The sequence below is a fragment of the Pipistrellus kuhlii genome, unplaced genomic scaffold (genome assembly GCF_014108245.1).
Source record: "Pipistrellus kuhlii isolate mPipKuh1 unplaced genomic scaffold, mPipKuh1.p scaffold_m20_p_50, whole genome shotgun sequence".
Lineage (NCBI taxonomy): Eukaryota > Metazoa > Chordata > Mammalia > Chiroptera > Vespertilionidae > Pipistrellus > Pipistrellus kuhlii.
Genome location: NW_023425552.1, coordinates 925,200 through 942,398, shown reverse-complemented (window position 1 = coordinate 942,398; position 17,199 = coordinate 925,200). Strand labels below are relative to the sequence as shown.

The window sequence follows — 17,199 nt, the reverse complement described above, 5'->3', positions numbered from 1 at the left end:
GGGTCCCAGGTTTGATTCCGGTCAAGGGCATGTGCCTTGGTTGCAAGGCACATTCCCAGTAGGGGGTGTGCAGGAGGCAGCCGACGGATGTTTCTCTCTCATCGATGTTTCTGGCTCTCTATCCTTCTCCCCTTCCTCTCTGTAAAAAAATTAATTAAAAAAATATTTTTTTTTTTTTAAAAAAAGAAAAAGACCCAACTCTCCGACCTTCCAGTCCTACACTGTTCTTGGGGTTTGGCTCCGACCACTAAGACGATGGGATCCTAGGCATGAGGATGAGCAGTGGTGAGATTCTGGCACGAAACCCCAAAGACCATTACGGGGAAGAATGGCTCTTCGAATGAGACAGCCTTGCTTGGGGCGCCGGGGGACAGCTCCCCTTCCTGGGCTAGCCCCGCCCCCTCCCTTTTCCTTTCCGCCACGTCATCAGAGTTTCTCTTTCGTGTGAGTTCTCTGGTGCGTGATGAAATTGGAGCTGTTGCTGAACCCTTTGCCACACTCGGGGCACTTGTAGGGCTTCTCCCCGGTGTGGATCCGCTGGTGTATGATGAGCACCGAATTCCAGCTGAAGCCCTTCCCGCACTCGGGGCACCTGTAGGGCTTGTCCCCGAGGTGGGCCCTCTGGTGCATGACCAGGATGGAGCCCCGGCTGAAGCTCTTGCCGCACAGGAGGCACGCGTAGGGCCTCTCGCCCGTGTGGGTGCGCCGGTGCACCGCCAGCTGGGAGCGCTGGCCGAAGGCCTTGCCGCACTCGCCGCACGCGTAGGGCCTCTCGCCCGTGTGGGTGCGCCGGTGCTTGATGAGGTTGGAGCTCCAGCTGAAGCTCTCGCCGCAGGTCAGGCACTCGTAGGGCTTCTCGCCCGTGTGCACCCCCTGGTGGGCGATGAGGCTGGAGCTCTGGCTGAAGCTCTTCCCGCACTCGCCGCACTTGTAGGGCTTCTCCGCCAGGTGGGTCCGGCGGTGGGTGGCCAGGTTGGAGCTGCGGCTGAAGCTCTTGCCGCACTCGCCGCACTGGTAGGGCTTCTCCCCCGTGTGGGTCCTGCGGTGGGTGATGAGGGCCGAGCTCTGGCTGAACCTCTGCCCGCAGTCGGGGCACCGGTACGGCTTCTCCCCCGTGTGGATCCTCTGGTGCCGGATGAGGTTGGAGTTGTAGCTGAAGCTCTCGCCGCAGTCCTTGCACTCGTAGGGCCTCTCCCCGGTGTGGATGCCCTGGTGCGTGTTCAGGCTGGACCGGTTGCCGAAGCTCTTGCCGCACAAGGGGCAGGAGTAGGGCTTCTCCCCCGTGTGGGTGCGCTGGTGGGCGATGAGGTTGGGGCTCCTGCTGAAGCTCTTGCCGCACTCGGCGCACTGGAAGGGCTTCTCGCCCGTGTGGATCCTCTGGTGGGTGACGAGGTTCGCGCTCCGGCTGAAGCTTTTCCCGCAGTCCCGGCACTTGTAAGGCCTCTCCCCGGTGTGCGTCGTCTGGTGCCTGCTGAAGTTGGAGCCGTCGCTGAAGCTCTTCCCGCACTCGTCGCACTTGTAGGACTTCTCTCCCGTGTGGGTGCGCCCGTGCGTGATGAGGTGGGATTTCCGGCTGAAGGTTTTCCCACACTGGGGGCACTCGTAGGGCCTCTCGCCCAGGTAGGTGCCCTGCAGGCCGATGAGCTGTTCGGCTTCCCGGCCCTGGGACGGCACAGCCCTGCGGTCTTCGCTGGAGGCCTTTCCCCGGGGACCCCCGGAGCCACAGTCTCTCTCAGAGTCACTCTCCCAGTCACACTGCCGAACGCCTTCCCCTTCGGGTGCTTCTGAGAAGATCCCAGGGGATTCCACATTCTCAAACAAGTCTTGGTTAGAGTTCTCCCCGTTTTCACTCTGGATCTCAAAATCTGAAATAATGAAGGAAAAACATACGACTCATACTCAATTCCCTGTGACGATGAAAAAAAGGAAACCAAGAGGGAAATTTTTTAAATGTCAACGTCTAGTGAAGATAAAGAGATTTGCCGAAACCAGTTTGGCTAAGTGGTAGAGCGTCGGTCGGCGGACTGAAAGGTCCCAGGTTCGATTCCAGTCAAGGGCATGTACATTGGTTGCGGGCACATCCCCGGTAGGGGGTGTGCAAGAGGCAGCTGGTCGATGTTTCTCTCTCATCGATGTTTCTAGCTCTCTATCTCACTCCCTTCCTCTCTGTAAAAAACCAATAAAATATATTTTTTTAAAAAAAAAGAAGAAGAAGAAAAGAAAGAAAAGAGATTTAAGAATCCTGAAAAGTTTTCAAAACCAGGTTTATTTTCTTCTAACTGGTTATCTAGTTACCAGGCCTCACACTTTCTGGTAATCACCCAGAATTTCTAAGTCTCAAAGCTATGGGTCCTGTCTCTACTTGTTTCTCCACTGGGAAATGAGGGCAAGTAGAAATGTGAAGATCCTAATCAAGGGAAAGTAATGGGGTACATGACCCCCAATTCACACCATGGTGCCTGATACTTAGTAGGTGCTCAATTAAATTGGATGAGTGAATTTTTTTATTGGCAACACAAAAATTTCCCTAAAGCTGACTCTCCTTTCAAAAGCAGCTTATAGCCCTGACCGGTTTGGTTCAATGGATAGAGCGTCAGCCTGCAGACTTAAGGGTCCCAGGTTCGATTCCGGTCAAGGGCATGTATTTACCTTGGTTGCAGGCACATCTCCAGTGGGGGATATGCAGGAGGCAGCTGATTAGTGTTTCTCTCTCATCAATGCTTCTAACTCTCCCTTCCTCTCTGTAAAAAAATCAATAAAATATATTAAAAAAGAAAGAAAAAGAGAGAAGAAAGAAAGAAAGAAAGAAAGAAAGAAAGAAAGAAAGAAAGAAAGAAAGAAAGAAAGAAAGGAAGGGAGGGAGAAAGAAAGAAAGGGAGAAAGAAAGAAAGGGAGAAAGTAAGGAAGGCACTCTCTAAAGGTAAGGACTTATCTTCTAGGCAACACTGCCTCTGGGGCCTGGGATAGGCGAGGCTGGCCTCCTTGGTTCAGAGACGAAGAGGAGGGACGCGAGGAAGAGACGGTGAGACAGAAAATGTGAGCTGGCCACGCGAAGGAAAGGAGGGGAAATCCAGAGAAATCAACACACCTGGGAAGAAATGCAACGGAATACGGGCCCAACGGGAAGCACAGAAATGGAGGGGGAATGACGTGAGAAAAGCAGTGAGAGAAAATGGAAGCGAAGGAAGAGGTGAGAAGGATCAAAGAGAATGACAGAAACAGAAGTCAGACAAAAAAAGAATCAATAAACATAACTGGAATCCTCAAAAAAGGAAATGAAACCAAAGGAACAGAACAAACATCTTAACCTATGAAGATGTAAGAACTCTTGAAGCCCTAGCCATTTGGCTCAGTGGATAGAGCATCAGCCTGTGGACTCAAGGGTCCCGGGTTCGATTCCAGTCAAGGACACATGCCCGGGGTTGCAGGCTCGATCCTCATTGTGGGGCGTGCAGGAGGCAGCCCATCAATGATTCTTTCTTATCATTGATGTTTCCCTCTCTCTCCCCCTCTCTCTTTCTCTCTGAAATCAATAAAAGAACATATATTTGAAAGAAAGAAAGAAAGAACTCTTGAAAGGCATGGTGTGTGCCAAGGAACACTAACCCAGGGTGGTTAACGAAGACACAAAGGATAACAAGGAAAAAGATCAAATCGCTTATATGGGGGAGGAAAACCAACCAATCTCAGATTTCTCTGCAGTAACACTCCATGCCTGCAGATAGTGCAGCCACAGCTGCCAGTTATGCAAGAAAAGAAATGCTTGCCAAGGATTTCATATTCAACAGAGCTGTCCTCCAAGTGTACAGTGTACAGGCAAACAGCTTTGAGGATACACAATCTCTCGGACTATTGGTCCCATGAGCCCTTCCAGAGGAAACTATTAGATGAGTTTCACTCAACCAAGCACAACGATTGAGATAAAGGCAACTCCAGCAGGTAAAGATTGGGGATGAACATCTAATACATATAACTTTATTTTTTAAAATTATTTTAAAAATACGTTTTATTGATTTTTTTTACAGAGAGGAAGAGAGAGGGATAGAGAGTTAGAAACATTGATGAGAGAGAAACATCGACCAGCTGCCTCCTGCATGCACCCCACCGGGGATGTGCCCGCAACGCAACCAAGGTACATGCCCTTGACCGGAATCGAACCCAGGACCCTTCAGTCCGCAGGCCAACGCTCTATCCACTGAGCCAAACTGGTTTCGGATATGGATATATATATATATATATATATATATATATATATATATATATTTTTTTTTTTTTTTTTAATTTTTTATTTATTTATTTATTTATTTTTAAAGGGATGGATAATGCTAGCCATTGTTACCGAGTTCTCTCTCACATGTGACCAGTCTCCTTCCCTCCCCCTGTGGTCCGCATCCGGGCCTGACCCCTGTACACCTGATGTTTAAGTGGCTTCCCGGCTGCTCTCCTGCCTCCAGCCTCTCCCTTCTCTAATCAAACCCACATCCTGTTGCCCAGCTTGCCTTCCTCCCCTGCCCAGTGGGCCCCAGTTCAAGAACCTGCCAAGGCCAAGCCTCCACCCACCCTTCCCCCAAACCTACTTCCTCCCACTTCCAGAACACACCCTCTCCACAGCCAGCCTTTCTTTCTTTTCTTTTTAATATATTTTATTGATTTTTTACAGACAGGAAGAGAGAGGGATAGAGAGTTAGAAACATCGGTGAGAGAGAATCATCGACCAGCTGCCTCTTGCACATCCCCTAGAGGGGATGTGCCCGTAAGCAAGGTCCATGCCCTTGACCTGGGACCTTTCAGTCTGCAGGCGGACACTCTATCCACTGAGCCACACCGGTTTCAGCCAGCCAGCCAGCCAGCCTTTCTTACCGCCACCTGCACTAAGCCAGACTGGTCCTCCCTTCAGAGCCTCTGCTTCACACAGCTCCTCTGGGATGCCACCCTCCGCCTGCCCCTCGCCCTTCCAAATCCTACCGCAGCCTGCACCTCCTGCTCAGGCTCCACACCCTCCGTAAAGCCTCCTGAGCTCCCCTCTCCTCCTGCAGCCCTCATGAGCACAGGGCAGCGGTTCCCCACGGGTTCTGCAGCAGCGTGGGGGGCAGCCGTGGAAGGGCAGTTAATATCTGGAAATCAGCGAGGGCAGTTGACAAGGGAAGAGCAGGCAGAGGCAAAATCAGGAGACACAGGTATTAACTGTTGCAATGAACTCAAGTTTGTCAGTCCTCTTTAAAAAAGAAAAGAGAAAAAAAATATATATATATATATACTTTTTATTATTATTGATTTCAGAGAGGAAGGAAGAGGGAGAAAGAGATAGAAACATCAATGATGAGAATCATTTATTGGCTGCCTCCTGCACGCCCCCTACTGGGGATCGAGCCTGCAACCCAGGCATGTGCCCTTGGTCAAAATCGAACCTGGGACCCTTCAGTCCACAGGCCTATGCTCTATCCACTGAGCCAAACTGGCTAGGGCTGTAATCCTCTTTTAAGAGCCCAGCTTGACTCTGTGCCACAGAAAAGTCCCTGGTTGCCCTGACCGGTTTGGCTCAGTGGATAGAGCGTCAGTCTGCGGACTGAAGGGTCCCAGGTTCGATTCCGGTCAAGGGCATGTACCTTAGTTGCGGGCACATCCCCAGTGGGGGGTGTGCAGGAGGCAGCTCATCGATGTATCTCTCTTATAGATGTTTCTAATTCTCTATTCATCTCTCTTCTTCTTTCCAAAAAATTCAATAAAATATATTAAAAATTAAAATTAAAAAAATAAATCTAGGAGCTTTTTTAAAAAAAAAAAAAAGTAGGATTTGTTTTTCTAACTGCTGGAGCTTCGAACATTTGAATGTTCATTGCACAACCTAGCGAAGGTTCCAAGGAGTGATTTATAGGGTCCTCAGCCCGTCCCCCCACTCCTCCTTCAGCTTCCCAACCACTCAGAATGAACACAGAGGTAAAAACCAGGCTTGCTACACACAGACAGTTCCAAGACTGCTCTTCTAAGCCCCTTCTGCCCTGAAATTCTGGAACTGTCACTGCACCCAAGGCCTTTAAAGAAGAGACAATGGGCCCTGGCTGGTGTGGCTCAGTGGATAGAGCGTCGGCCTGCGGACTGAAGGGTCCCGGGTTCGATTCCGGTCAAGGGCACATATGGACCTTGGTTGCAGGTTCCCCGGCCCTGTTCGGGATGCGTGCAGGAGGCAACCCATCGATGTGTCTCTCTCACATCGATGTTTGTCTCTCGCTCTCCCTCTCCCTTCCACACTCTCTAAAAATCAATGGGAAAAAAATATCCTCGAATGAGGACCAACAGAAACCAACATGCTGACTTTCCACAGACAGCACAGAGGCCTGGGGCCGTCCCAAACTTTGCCCCGGACACCACCTTGGCCTCCTCTACCTGGGAGGGCGCCCCCACCCCCACCCTACACGTTTCCGCTTCTCACCACCGTCCCGAAGGCTCTGGGTCAAGCCTTCCATCAGGGCCACCGTTTCCTCGCTGTTCTCGGGCCTGTGCTCCTGCAGCCAGGCCTGGATCTCCCGGGGCATCAGGGTCAGCATCTGCTCCTTGGTGTGCACCTCCGGCCTCAGCCAGCGCCGACAGAGCTCTCGGAGGCGGCCCAGCGCGCCCTGCGGCCCCACGGCCACCTCCTCGCTGGGGCCGCCCTTGCCAGCGTTCTGGGGGAAGGGCTCGGACCCGGGGCCGTCCTCCTGCAGCACCGCCTCCTGGACCCAAGAGCTGTCCTCCAGGATCATGGTGGCGACCTCCGCCTCCTGGTCGTCTTCCTCTTGGGGTGCCTGGGCCAAGGGGCTCGGGGGAGTGGGCACTCGGGGCACCTCTGCATCCATCACCCACGTTCTCGGGGCAACCCCTCAGGCCTCCAGCCTTCCGCTTCCGTCTTATCCAGCCACGCTCTCCGAGAAGACAGGTCCCTCCTCGGATTTCGACAAGCAGCCCAGCTGAGAAAAGAGAAAAGAGAACCAGGATCAATAAGTAAAAGGTCCCTTGCCAAAATCAGTGTGGCTCAATGGATAGAGCCTCGACTGCGGACTGAACGGGTTCGATTCCCGTCAAGGGCATGTGCCTTGGTTGTGGGCACATCCCCAGTAGGGGGTGTGCAGGAGGCAGCTGATGGATGTTCCTCTCTCATGGATGTTTCTGATTCTCTATTCCCTCTCCCTTCCTCTCTGTAAAAAAAAAAAATCAATAAAATATATTTAAAAAAAAAATAAGTAAACTGTCCCAAAACGATCTAAGCCACAGCAGCCCAGGTCAAGCCACCAGGTAATTCTTACGTCCGCAAATCAACGAGGTTCCTGTCCCTCTTAAAGGCAAAATGGCTTATTCCTGACAGCCTGCCTCTCTCTATGGCAAGAGAAGAATCACAAACACAAAATACACAGCGTTTTTCTTTCCAAAAGACCGAAGCATGAGCGTCAGAAATCCAAAGCCCTGGCAAGAATCCAGCACGGAGCTGTCCTGCCTGAGTCAGTTCAGACTTGTGGCGGACTGAGTGACCTTGACCTCACACACTCAGATCAACCTCAATGACCACCACTGAGCAGAGATAATAACATCCTCCTTATTTTATGGGGACATTGTAAAGATTGGCAATGGCTCAGATGTCAAGAGATAGAGCCTCACTAGAAGGAAGAAAATAATATCTCAAACCACATTATTACCATATTTAAAGGTTATTTTTTGTTATTATTTTACTGTTACTTTTTAAAAATATATATTTTATTGATTTTTAAAGAGAGGGAGAGTTAGAAACATCAATGAGAGAGAATCATCCATCAGCTGCCTCCTGCACACGCCCTACTGGGGATGTGCCCGCAACCAAGGTACATGCCCTTGCCCGGAATCGAACCTTTCAGTCCCCAAGCCAACGTTCTATCCATTGAGCCAAACCGGTCTCAGCTATTACCATATTTAAAAGAAAGAAGTTTTGCCCTAGTCAGTTTGGGTTAGGGTTAAGGTGTGCAAGACAGCACTGCTTCAGGGGCAGGTAGTTCATTTTAAAGGTTCTGAGACGGAAAAGCCCTCTTTTGCAGCAAACTGTTGTTTGGAATTTTCTGCTGTTCTTCCTAGATAAAATGTTGCTTTCTAGTTTGCTTTAGCCCGTTTGAAGAATGATGAAGATAAACTTAGCTGTCTGACCTTGCAGGCCAGAGACCAGATATGCCCACAATCTCAATACCATGCCAGGTGCACCTTCTCATTTGGATAGAACTGTATTGTTTTCAAGGCCAGCATGGAGATAACCACTAAGTGCGCATAGGGCTGGCTCTTTAATTAAAAAAAGGGAGTTCTGCCTGTAACCTTGCCCAGAACTTGAACTCATCCTCCCTAAGCCCATCGCACGATGAACAAAGCAAGTCTCTCCAAACTCTCCCCCTGCACCGTCCGACCACTGGGGAACTCTGCAACAGTTCAAGCCACAGGAATTTTCCTTTGTTCTAAATTCTAAATCCTAGAGACTATATTCTAAAAACTGGGGTCAGCCCGCAGGGTCGTTCCCAGTCACATCCTGCTGGACACTGGAATGTGGCCCTATCTTGCAGAAGCAGAACTCAGTGGTTAATCTCCAAAGGTTATGGTCCCAGGCACAGGAAAATTGCCTTAGCAGGTTTAAAATTCAAACAGCAGTTTTTACCTGAGATGTATATTTTTAATGTCTTATTTCAAAAGGTCCCGGGTTCGAATCATAAAACACTCAGATAATACCACCTCCCCCAAAAAAGGAAACGCTTTAAAAAATAATAAAATAGGGATGCTAGTGGGAAAAACCGAAGTTCCCAATGTGTATTCACAAGGACTAAGAAGAAACAGGAATAACAGAACTCTTGCCGAAACTCGTTTGGCTCAGTGGATAGAGCGTCGGGCTGCGGAGTTAAAGGTCCCAGGTTCGATTCCCATCAAGGGCATGTACCTTGGTTGGGCACATCCCCAGTAGGGGGTGTGCAAGAGGCAGCTGATCAATGATTCTCTCATCGATGTTTCTAACACTCTATCCCTCTCTTCCTCTCTGTAAAAAATCAATAAAAAATATTTTAAAACAAAATAATAAAATAGGAATGCTAGTGAGAAAAGCCGAGGCTCCCAATGTGTATTCACAAGGACTAAGAAGAATCAGGAATAACACAACTCTTACTGAGAACCCAGGGAAAACCGTTCCTGGTAAAGCTAAGAAGTCTCTGCGTGACCCGGGCCACGGACACGCCCCCTCTGAGCTCAGTTTCCCCACGTGCACAACCAGGAGCTGCGCGGGACGCCGCCCGGAGCGCATCCCGTCCGAAGCCTGCGCCCCCGGTTGCACGGGCAGGGAGCTCACCGCGAGCACGGAGCCCGCCCGGGTCCGTCCGCGGGGAGCGCCCCCCACGCCCCTCCCCCAGCAGGCTGCGCGCACTGGCTCCAGGCCCGTTATTCCCACGCCTCGCGCCACCCTCCGGGGCCGCGAGGCTCCAGGCCCGCCTCTCCTCCGGGCTCACCTCCCCGGGGACCAGATCCTGCTCCGGCGGCAGCGGCGGCGGCTTTGTGTGCACAAGCGCCCGGGGCACGGCCCGGCCCCGGGAGTCGCGACGGGCTCCGGCCCGAGGGGCACCAAGAACAATGGACGGTAGGGGGCCCGCCCCCCAACCGCTCTCATTGGCTCCCTAGAACGGCTCCTGAAACTCTGCTTTTCTATTGGTAGAAACGGTGTCCGAGCCGGCGGCGGGAAGGAGGTGGGGTCGAAAGGCATTGTGGGAGATGTAGTCCATCCGCCCAGACCACCCAGGCTGCAGGCCTGGGAGCGGAGTTTGGGGGGTTGAGAGTCTGGGCGGTGCCTGAGGGCCAGAGGCAGAAAATCCGCGGGCCTGGCCCTCAGGACTGCAGTGTCGGCCAGAGCTGTGATCTGGAACAGGTCGTGACACTTCTTTGAGGCTTTCCTCTATTTGTCTATAAAAAGTGAAAGTTAGATGAAGGGACTTGAAGGTCCTTTTCAGCTGTGATTAGGCCCCTCAACGGTCAAAAGCATCTCTGGAGGAGGAAAAGCATCAGCATAGTAATAGCCCCCTGTCGCCCCAGCCCAGCACCCCTCCCCCGACTTAAAGGTGCCCCTAGCCATTGCATACACCTCTGTTTTTGCAAGTGGTATTCCTATGTCTAGCAGTGTTTCCCAAACTTTTGACATATGTGTACCCCTTCTATAATTTTCGTAACGCTGAGTACCCCTAGTACTCCTGAGAACGTAGAATTAGGCGCAGCTAAGCACGGTGCAGTGCATATCCCCACCAAACTCCGGTGCAACGCGTACTCCCACCAAACTCTTCCCGTACCTCTGGGGGTACGCGTACCACACTTTGGGAAAACACTGGTCTACAGGGATGCCCTGTCCTGTCTCTTCTGCCAGGAGCTCCCATTCTTTCCTCAGTTTCCATCAGCAAACCTCCAGGGACACCGTCCTCAGTACACCTTCCGAGGTCTCCCTGCTGTCAGTGGAAGGTGGACCTCTATCCTGGTGTTCTTACACTTGGCAGTTCTTGAAGATAAGACTTGGAGATAACCGGAGGCTGTATGACAAGTAAGAAACTGCCTGGAAGCCCAAGGGGGGATACCGGTGTGGCTCAGTGGGTAGAGCATCCGCCTGCAGACTGAAGGGTCCCAGGTTCAATTCCAGCTAAGGACACATGCCCAGGTTGGGGGCTTGATCCCCAGTAGGGGGCGTGCAGGAGGCAGCCAGCCAATGATTCTCTCATCCTTGGTGTTTCTATCTCTCTAACCCTTTCCTTTCCTCTCCGAAATAATATATATATATATATATAAAAATATAGAACTTTGACATTTTTATGATGCTCGTCTTGTTATAGCTTCTGAGTTTTCTGTGATTCTTAGAAAGTCCTCTGCCCCACTCCAAAGATTATTTGAGTTTCTCTCATTTTTTCACTAATTATAACCCTTTCATCCAAGTATACACATGCAAAGCAAGGTTCCAATGTTAAATCTTACTGTCCCTCTTGGTGTCTAGTGACCACGTGCAAACAGCGCCACCTCCAGGCTAGCCTGAGAACTGCACTAAGTGCTTGAAGGCAGAATTGCCCAACCCCCACCTCCCCCAGCACCTCTCCAGTAGAGTCAGCATTCTAGCATACAAGACATCCAAACGGTTTGAGGGTGATAATTCCAGGAGATAAGCATGTCTTAACAAAGATTAGTTTCTCCACTTTTCCATCCTCACTAGAGATGCACATTCACACAAAAGACAAGATACGTTTGGTTAGGGTCAGCCAAAGCGTTCACTTATCTTTGCTTGTTTGCTTGTCTCTATTTATGCCAAGCCAACCCTTGGTCTCTCTCTGTCTGTCTCTCTCTCTCTCTTTAATATATTTTATTGATTTTATACAGAGAGGAAGAGAGAGGGATAGAGAGTTAGAAACATCGATGAGAGAGAATCATCAATCATCTGCCTCTTGCACACCCCGTACTGGGGATGTGCCTGCAACCAAGGTACATGCCCTTGACCAGAATCGAACCTGGGACCCTTGGGTCCGCAGGCCGACGCTCTATCCACTGAGCCAAACCGGTTCGGCTCTGTCTCTCTCTTTAACCAGCTTATTCTTATCCTTTGTTAGGGAGCGTGAAGCCTCTTTGGCACGCCAAGTGTATTTCAAGTGTTTACTGAAGGTTGCAAGGTGTTTTTTTTCTCTTTCCAATAGTCAACTAACTACTCTAGTGATAACTTTCTTCCTAGGAACTAAGCAGCCTAGGAAGTGTGTGTGATATTTTAAAAAACATATAGTTTATTGATTTTTTTACAGAGAGGAAGGGAGAGGAATAGAGAGTTAGAAACATCAATGAGAGAGAAACATCCATCAGCTGCCTCCTGCACACCCCCCACTGGGGATGTGCCCGCAACCAAGGTACACGCCCTTGACCGGAATCGAACCTGGGACCCTTCAGTCCGCAGGCCGACGCTCCATCCACTGAGCCACACCGGTTAGGACTGGTTTTCCTCTTTCTCCCTTGTCTTGTGCTGGCCTGGGCTTCTCCAGCCAAGGAGGAGGAGGAGAATGGATTTACAGCCTCCCGCCGGTTCCCACGGCCTGTTCTGAACAGCTCCATTCACGGCTATTTCTGGGCAGACGCAGGGGTGCCTGGGATGGAAGGAATGACTCCTCCGGAGGCAGGCCCCGTGGGAGGGGCGCTGCCCAGACACAGAGGCACCAGTGGCACGGGGGGGGGGGGGGGGGGGGGGGGGGGGGGGGGGGGGGGGGGGGGGGGGGGGGGGGTTGGAGACAGGGTGTGTTTCAGAGGGGATTTTGCTCCAGAAAAAAAATATCCCTCAAGCTATCACAAATGAAAACTTATAGCCGAAGCCGGTGTGGTTCAGTGGACTCAGAGGTCCCAGGTTCGATTCCCGTCAAGGGCATGTGCCTTGGTTGCGGGCACATCTCCAGTGGGGGGTGTGCAGGAGGTAGCTGATCGGTAATTCTCTCTCATCGATGTTTCTAGCTCTCTATCCCTCTCTCTTCCTCTCTGTAAAAAATCAATTTAAAAAAATTAAAACTAATTATAGAGATAGGGAGAAAAAAAATAAAGGACGAAATTTAAATACATGTCCACACAGACACACACACACACACACACACACACACACACACACACACTCTCTCCCTGGGCTGCTTAGTTCACAGGAAGAAAGTTATAACTAGAGTAGTTAATTGACTATTGGAAAGAGGGGAAAAAAAACCTTGCAACCTTCAGTAAAAGCTTGCAATACACTTGGCGTGCCAAAGAGGCTTCACGTTCCCTAACAAAGGATAAGATTAAGCAGGTTAAAGAGAGAGGTGGAGCCAAAACTGGTTTGGCTCAGTGGTAGAGCGTCAGTCTGTTTCTCTTTCATTGATGTTTCTAGCTCTCTATCTCTCTCCCTTCCTCTCTGTAAAATATCAGTAAAATATATTAATTAAAAAAAAACTAAAGTAATGTCATTTACTACTAAAGAGAGAGAGAGACAGAGAGAGAGACAGAGAGAGAGAGAGAGAGAGAGACAGAGAGAGAGAGAGACAGAGAGAGGTGGAGAGATACAGAGACAGAGAGAGGGGGAAAAGCTCAACCACACAAAGAATTGTAAAAACACAAGTCAAAGCAAGCATAGATAATGTTTGGAACACCTGTCCTTAGGATTCCGTTAGCCTTTTAAAAAGGATCTCTATAAGCTAACACAGAAAGGTCTTCAAAAGGGTAAAAATAGCAAAATCCAAAATAGTGTGCATGGCCCGGCCAGCATGGCTCAGGGGTTGAGCACTGACCTATGAACCAGGAGGTCATAGTTCCATGCCCAGGTTGTGGGCTCGATCCCCAGTAAGAGGTGTGCAGGAGGCAGCTGATCAATGATTCTCTCTCATCATTGATGTTTTTATTTCTCTCTCTCCCTTCCTCTCTAAAATCAATTTAAAAAAAAAATATATATATATATATATAATATATATGTATGTATATTGCAAATGTGCACACAAAACTGTTAGGGTTGCCAAAGGAGGAACAAAGGAGGCCAAAGGGATGAAGAATTATGCATTTATTGCCGAAACCGGTTTGGCTCAGTGGACAGAGCATCAGTCTGCGGACTGAAGGGTCCCGGTTTGATTCTGGTCAAGAACGTGTACCTTGGTTGCTGGCACATCCCCAGTGGGGGGTGTGCAGGAGGCAGCTGATCGATGTTTCTCTCTCATCCATGTTTCTAGCTCTCTATCCCACTCCCTTCTTCTCTGTAAAAAATCAATAAAAAATATATTTAAACAAAGAATTATGCATTTATTAAGTCATCTGGAAAACTAAATGGATTGACCTCACAAATGGTGCCAGCACCCAGGGGTGCGGAGTCAGTGATCTTAAAGGACTCTAGGCAGGACTTTTCTGGATGGAAAATTCGCTGGGCGGGTCCTGAGGGGTAAGATAACGGTCTTAGCAAGTGGAATGTGTTCTTAGCAAGTGGAATGTGTTCTAAGCAAAAGGGAATGTCGGTTGTGACGTGGTCTAAAGGTTAGTCTTCAGGGTAGGAGGTATTGATTCAATTATTCCATCAGACCTAAACAAAAAAAAAAACACAAAAAACAAAAAAAGAAGAAGAAGAAGAAGAAGAAGAAGAAGAAGAAGAAAGCAAGCAAAGAAAAAAAGGCAAGGTGATGATGTATGCTTATTGTCGAATTTACGGAAAATGCAGAAACCTTTAAAAACATAACAAAAATCTATGTATAGCCCTGGATGGCTGGCTTGGCTTAGTGGATGGAGTGTTGGCCTGCGGACTGAAGGGTCCCAGGTTCGATTCCGACCAAGGGCACGTGCCTGGGTTGTGGGCTTGATCCCCTGTAGGGGGCGTGCAGGAGGCAACCAACCAATAATTCTCAACATTGATGTTTGTAGCTCTCCTTCTCCCTTCCTTTCTGAAATCAATAAAGATTATATATATATATATATATATATATATATATATATATATAGAGAGAGAGAGAGAGAGAGAGAGAGAGAGAATATCAACACCCAAATATAACTTCCATTCCCGTTGTGGTGAATTTCCTTTCATTCTTTTTTCTATGTATGAGTGTAGCCAATATGAACTGTACCACAACATCAGGATGCCTTTATTTATTTATTTATTTATTAAAAATATTTTATTGATTTTTTACAGGGAGGAAAGGAGAGAGAGGTAGAGACTAGAAACATCGATGAGAGAGAAACATCAATCACTGCCTCCTGTACACCCCACACTGGGGATGTGCCCGCAACCAAGGTACATGCCCTTGACCGAAGTCAAACCTGGGACCTTTCAGTCCGCAGGCCGAAGCTCTATCCACTGAGTCAAACCAGTCAGGGCAGGATACCTTTAAATTATTTTCCAAAATAAAGGAAACTAAAACCACCTCTAGCCTCTACTGAATTAGTCATTAACCTCCTTTGTAGATCTCCCAAAGCGGCTTAACTCTGGACAGTGGCTGTATGTGCAATTACTCTTAATTGCCACAAGGTGGCACTCGATGCACATTCAAATCAATATGACGCTGTTGGATTCGGGAGGAAAAATTTCATTCCTTGGTACTTGGCCTGTGATTCCTGCACTGCTCATGTCTGTCTATCTGCCTACTATGTCAACACCAGCAGCAAGCAGGATACAGAAGCTTAACTTACTGCATCCTTATGAAAAGTAATGAAAACAATGTGTAAAAAAATCTCTGAATAAGTGAAATCATTGAATAAGTGAAAGAAAATTTTTTTTAGCCAGGTTATAAATGGTTTATTGTTTTTCTTAAATTTTTTTTAATTCTGCCCTAACCGGTTTGGCTCAGTGGATAGAGCGTCGGCCTGCGGACTCAGGGGTCCCAGGTTCAATTCCGGTCAAGAGCATGTACCTTGGTTGCAGGCACATTCCCAGGAGGGAGTGTGTAGGAGACAGTTGATCGGTGTTTCTCTCTCGTCAATGTTTCTAACTCTCCCATCCAAGTACTAACCAGGCCCGACCCTGCTTAGCTTCCGAGATCAGGCGCATTCAGGGTGGTATGGCTGTAGACAATGTTTCTAGCTCTCTATCCCTCTCTTTTCCTCTCTGTAAAAAAATCAATAAAAATATATTTTTTTAAAAAAATAAAGTTTATTAAGTTTATTAGCCCATTGCTAGGGGGAAAAATAAAAAAAAAAAAGGAGGCATTGAACCAGTGACCTCCTTGTTCCTGGGTAGGATGCTCAACCACTGGCCCACACCCAACTGGGCAAACCTTTTCTTTTAAAAAGAAAGAACGCTAGAATCACTTCTTTTGCTTAGAAAACATAAGTAAATATATTCATGTATGACCCCAAATTTACAAAAAAAAACAAACAAAAAACAAGGTGGGATCCAAACACTGTAGTCTTTTTTGTTTGTTTGTTTGTTTTCCTCAACGTAGCTTCTTCTCAAGACCTTAAAACTGAGGGAGCCCATGAGTTGGAGGGCAAACGCTATTTTCATTCATTTCCAGTAATAAGCTCTCAGTTGACTCAACACATTTGTGAAATTAAACCATTGCGCCAGCGACGAGACAGTTTCTCTATAAGGGAAGTGGGCAGGAGAGGGCAGGCTCTGCTGGGGGGGGGGGGGGCGCGGGCAGCCCAGGGGCAAGGAGGACCAGAGGTTTAAGTGCTTTCCCGGCCCTTCCCATCTCCTGGCCGCTCCCCAAGGAAACCAAGGACCACCCGGAGAGAGAAAGGCGGTGGAGGGAGCCGCGGTGGGAGCTGTGTGGCTGGACAGGTCCCTGTGGTGGACGCTCATTTGCAGCCTGAGCATTTGCAGAAATAAGACGAGACAGGGAACCCCCTGTTTTGGGACTGACCCACTGGGACGACCAGAGAGGTGAAGACCCAGAACTCTGGGCACAGCAAGCACACGGTCCCCTAATACTGGATTCCCTCTCCTGCCTCCTCTGGCCGCGAACAGTATTCATCCATGGAATGGGGCAATAGCCTGGGAATTGTGATGTTAATGACAAGAAGCATTGCTGGCAGAAACCGGTGTGGCTCAGTGGATAGAGCATCGGTCTGTGGACTGAAGGGTCCCGGGTTCGAGTCCAAGGTCAGGGGCATGTACCTTGGTTGTGTGCACATCCCCGGTGGTGGGTGTGCAAGAGGCAGCTGGTCGATGTTTCTCTCTCATCGATGTTTCTAGGTCTCTATCCCTCTTCGTTCCTCTCTGTAAAAAAAAAAAAAGAAAAAAAAAAAAGAAAAAAAATATATATATATATAAAAAAAAATATTTTTTTTTTTAAAGAAAAAGAAGCCGGGACTGGTTTGGCTCAGTGGATAGAGCGTCGGCCTGGGGACTGAAAGGTCCCGGGTTCGATTCCGGTCAAGGACATGTACCTTGGTCGCGGCGCATCCCCAGTAGGGCCTTTGCAAGAGGCAGCTGATCGATGATTCTCTCTCATCGATGTTTCTAACTCTCTATCTTTCTCTCTTCCTCTCTGTGAAAAATCAATAAAATATATTTTTTAAAAAAAGAAAGAAAGAAAGAAAGAAAAAAGAAGCATAGCTGTCTTACTTACACTAATGGCTTCTGCTTGGGATTTCTCATGCTTTGTCTGAGTTGGCCTGGAACCCACGGCAGCAGACGTCATTCGGTCCCCGGACGCTGCAGGGTGGGGCGGCGGGGTGGCCAGAGGAGGATGCGCAGCGCCCTGGGAGGTGCTGGGTGCCAAAGAAGCCGCGGTT

The 17,199-nt window shown here is 49.0% G+C and overlaps 1 protein-coding gene across 2 annotated transcripts; it reads right to left on the bottom strand.

Annotated features, from left to right (window-relative positions):
• Window positions 1-77: 77 nt before the first annotated feature.
• On the bottom strand, window positions 78-17,137 carry ZSCAN2 (zinc finger and SCAN domain containing 2). Of its 2 annotated transcripts, none has more exons than XM_045573428.1 (3): window positions 17,034-17,137; window positions 6,431-6,944; window positions 78-1,865 (listed from the first exon to the last, which is right to left on the bottom strand). In XM_045573428.1, exons 2-3 carry the CDS (start codon window positions 6,831-6,833, stop codon window positions 427-429), a joined length of 1,842 nt encoding a protein of 613 aa, XP_045429384.1. In that variant the 5' UTR covers window positions 6,834-6,944; window positions 17,034-17,137; the 3' UTR covers window positions 78-426. The 2 variants fall into 2 exon arrangements, with proteins under 2 accessions (XP_045429384.1, XP_036271537.1); XM_036415644.2 differs by lacking the exon at window positions 17,034-17,137 and adding an exon at window positions 9,477-9,626.
• Between the last annotated feature and the right edge of the window lie 62 nt (window positions 17,138-17,199).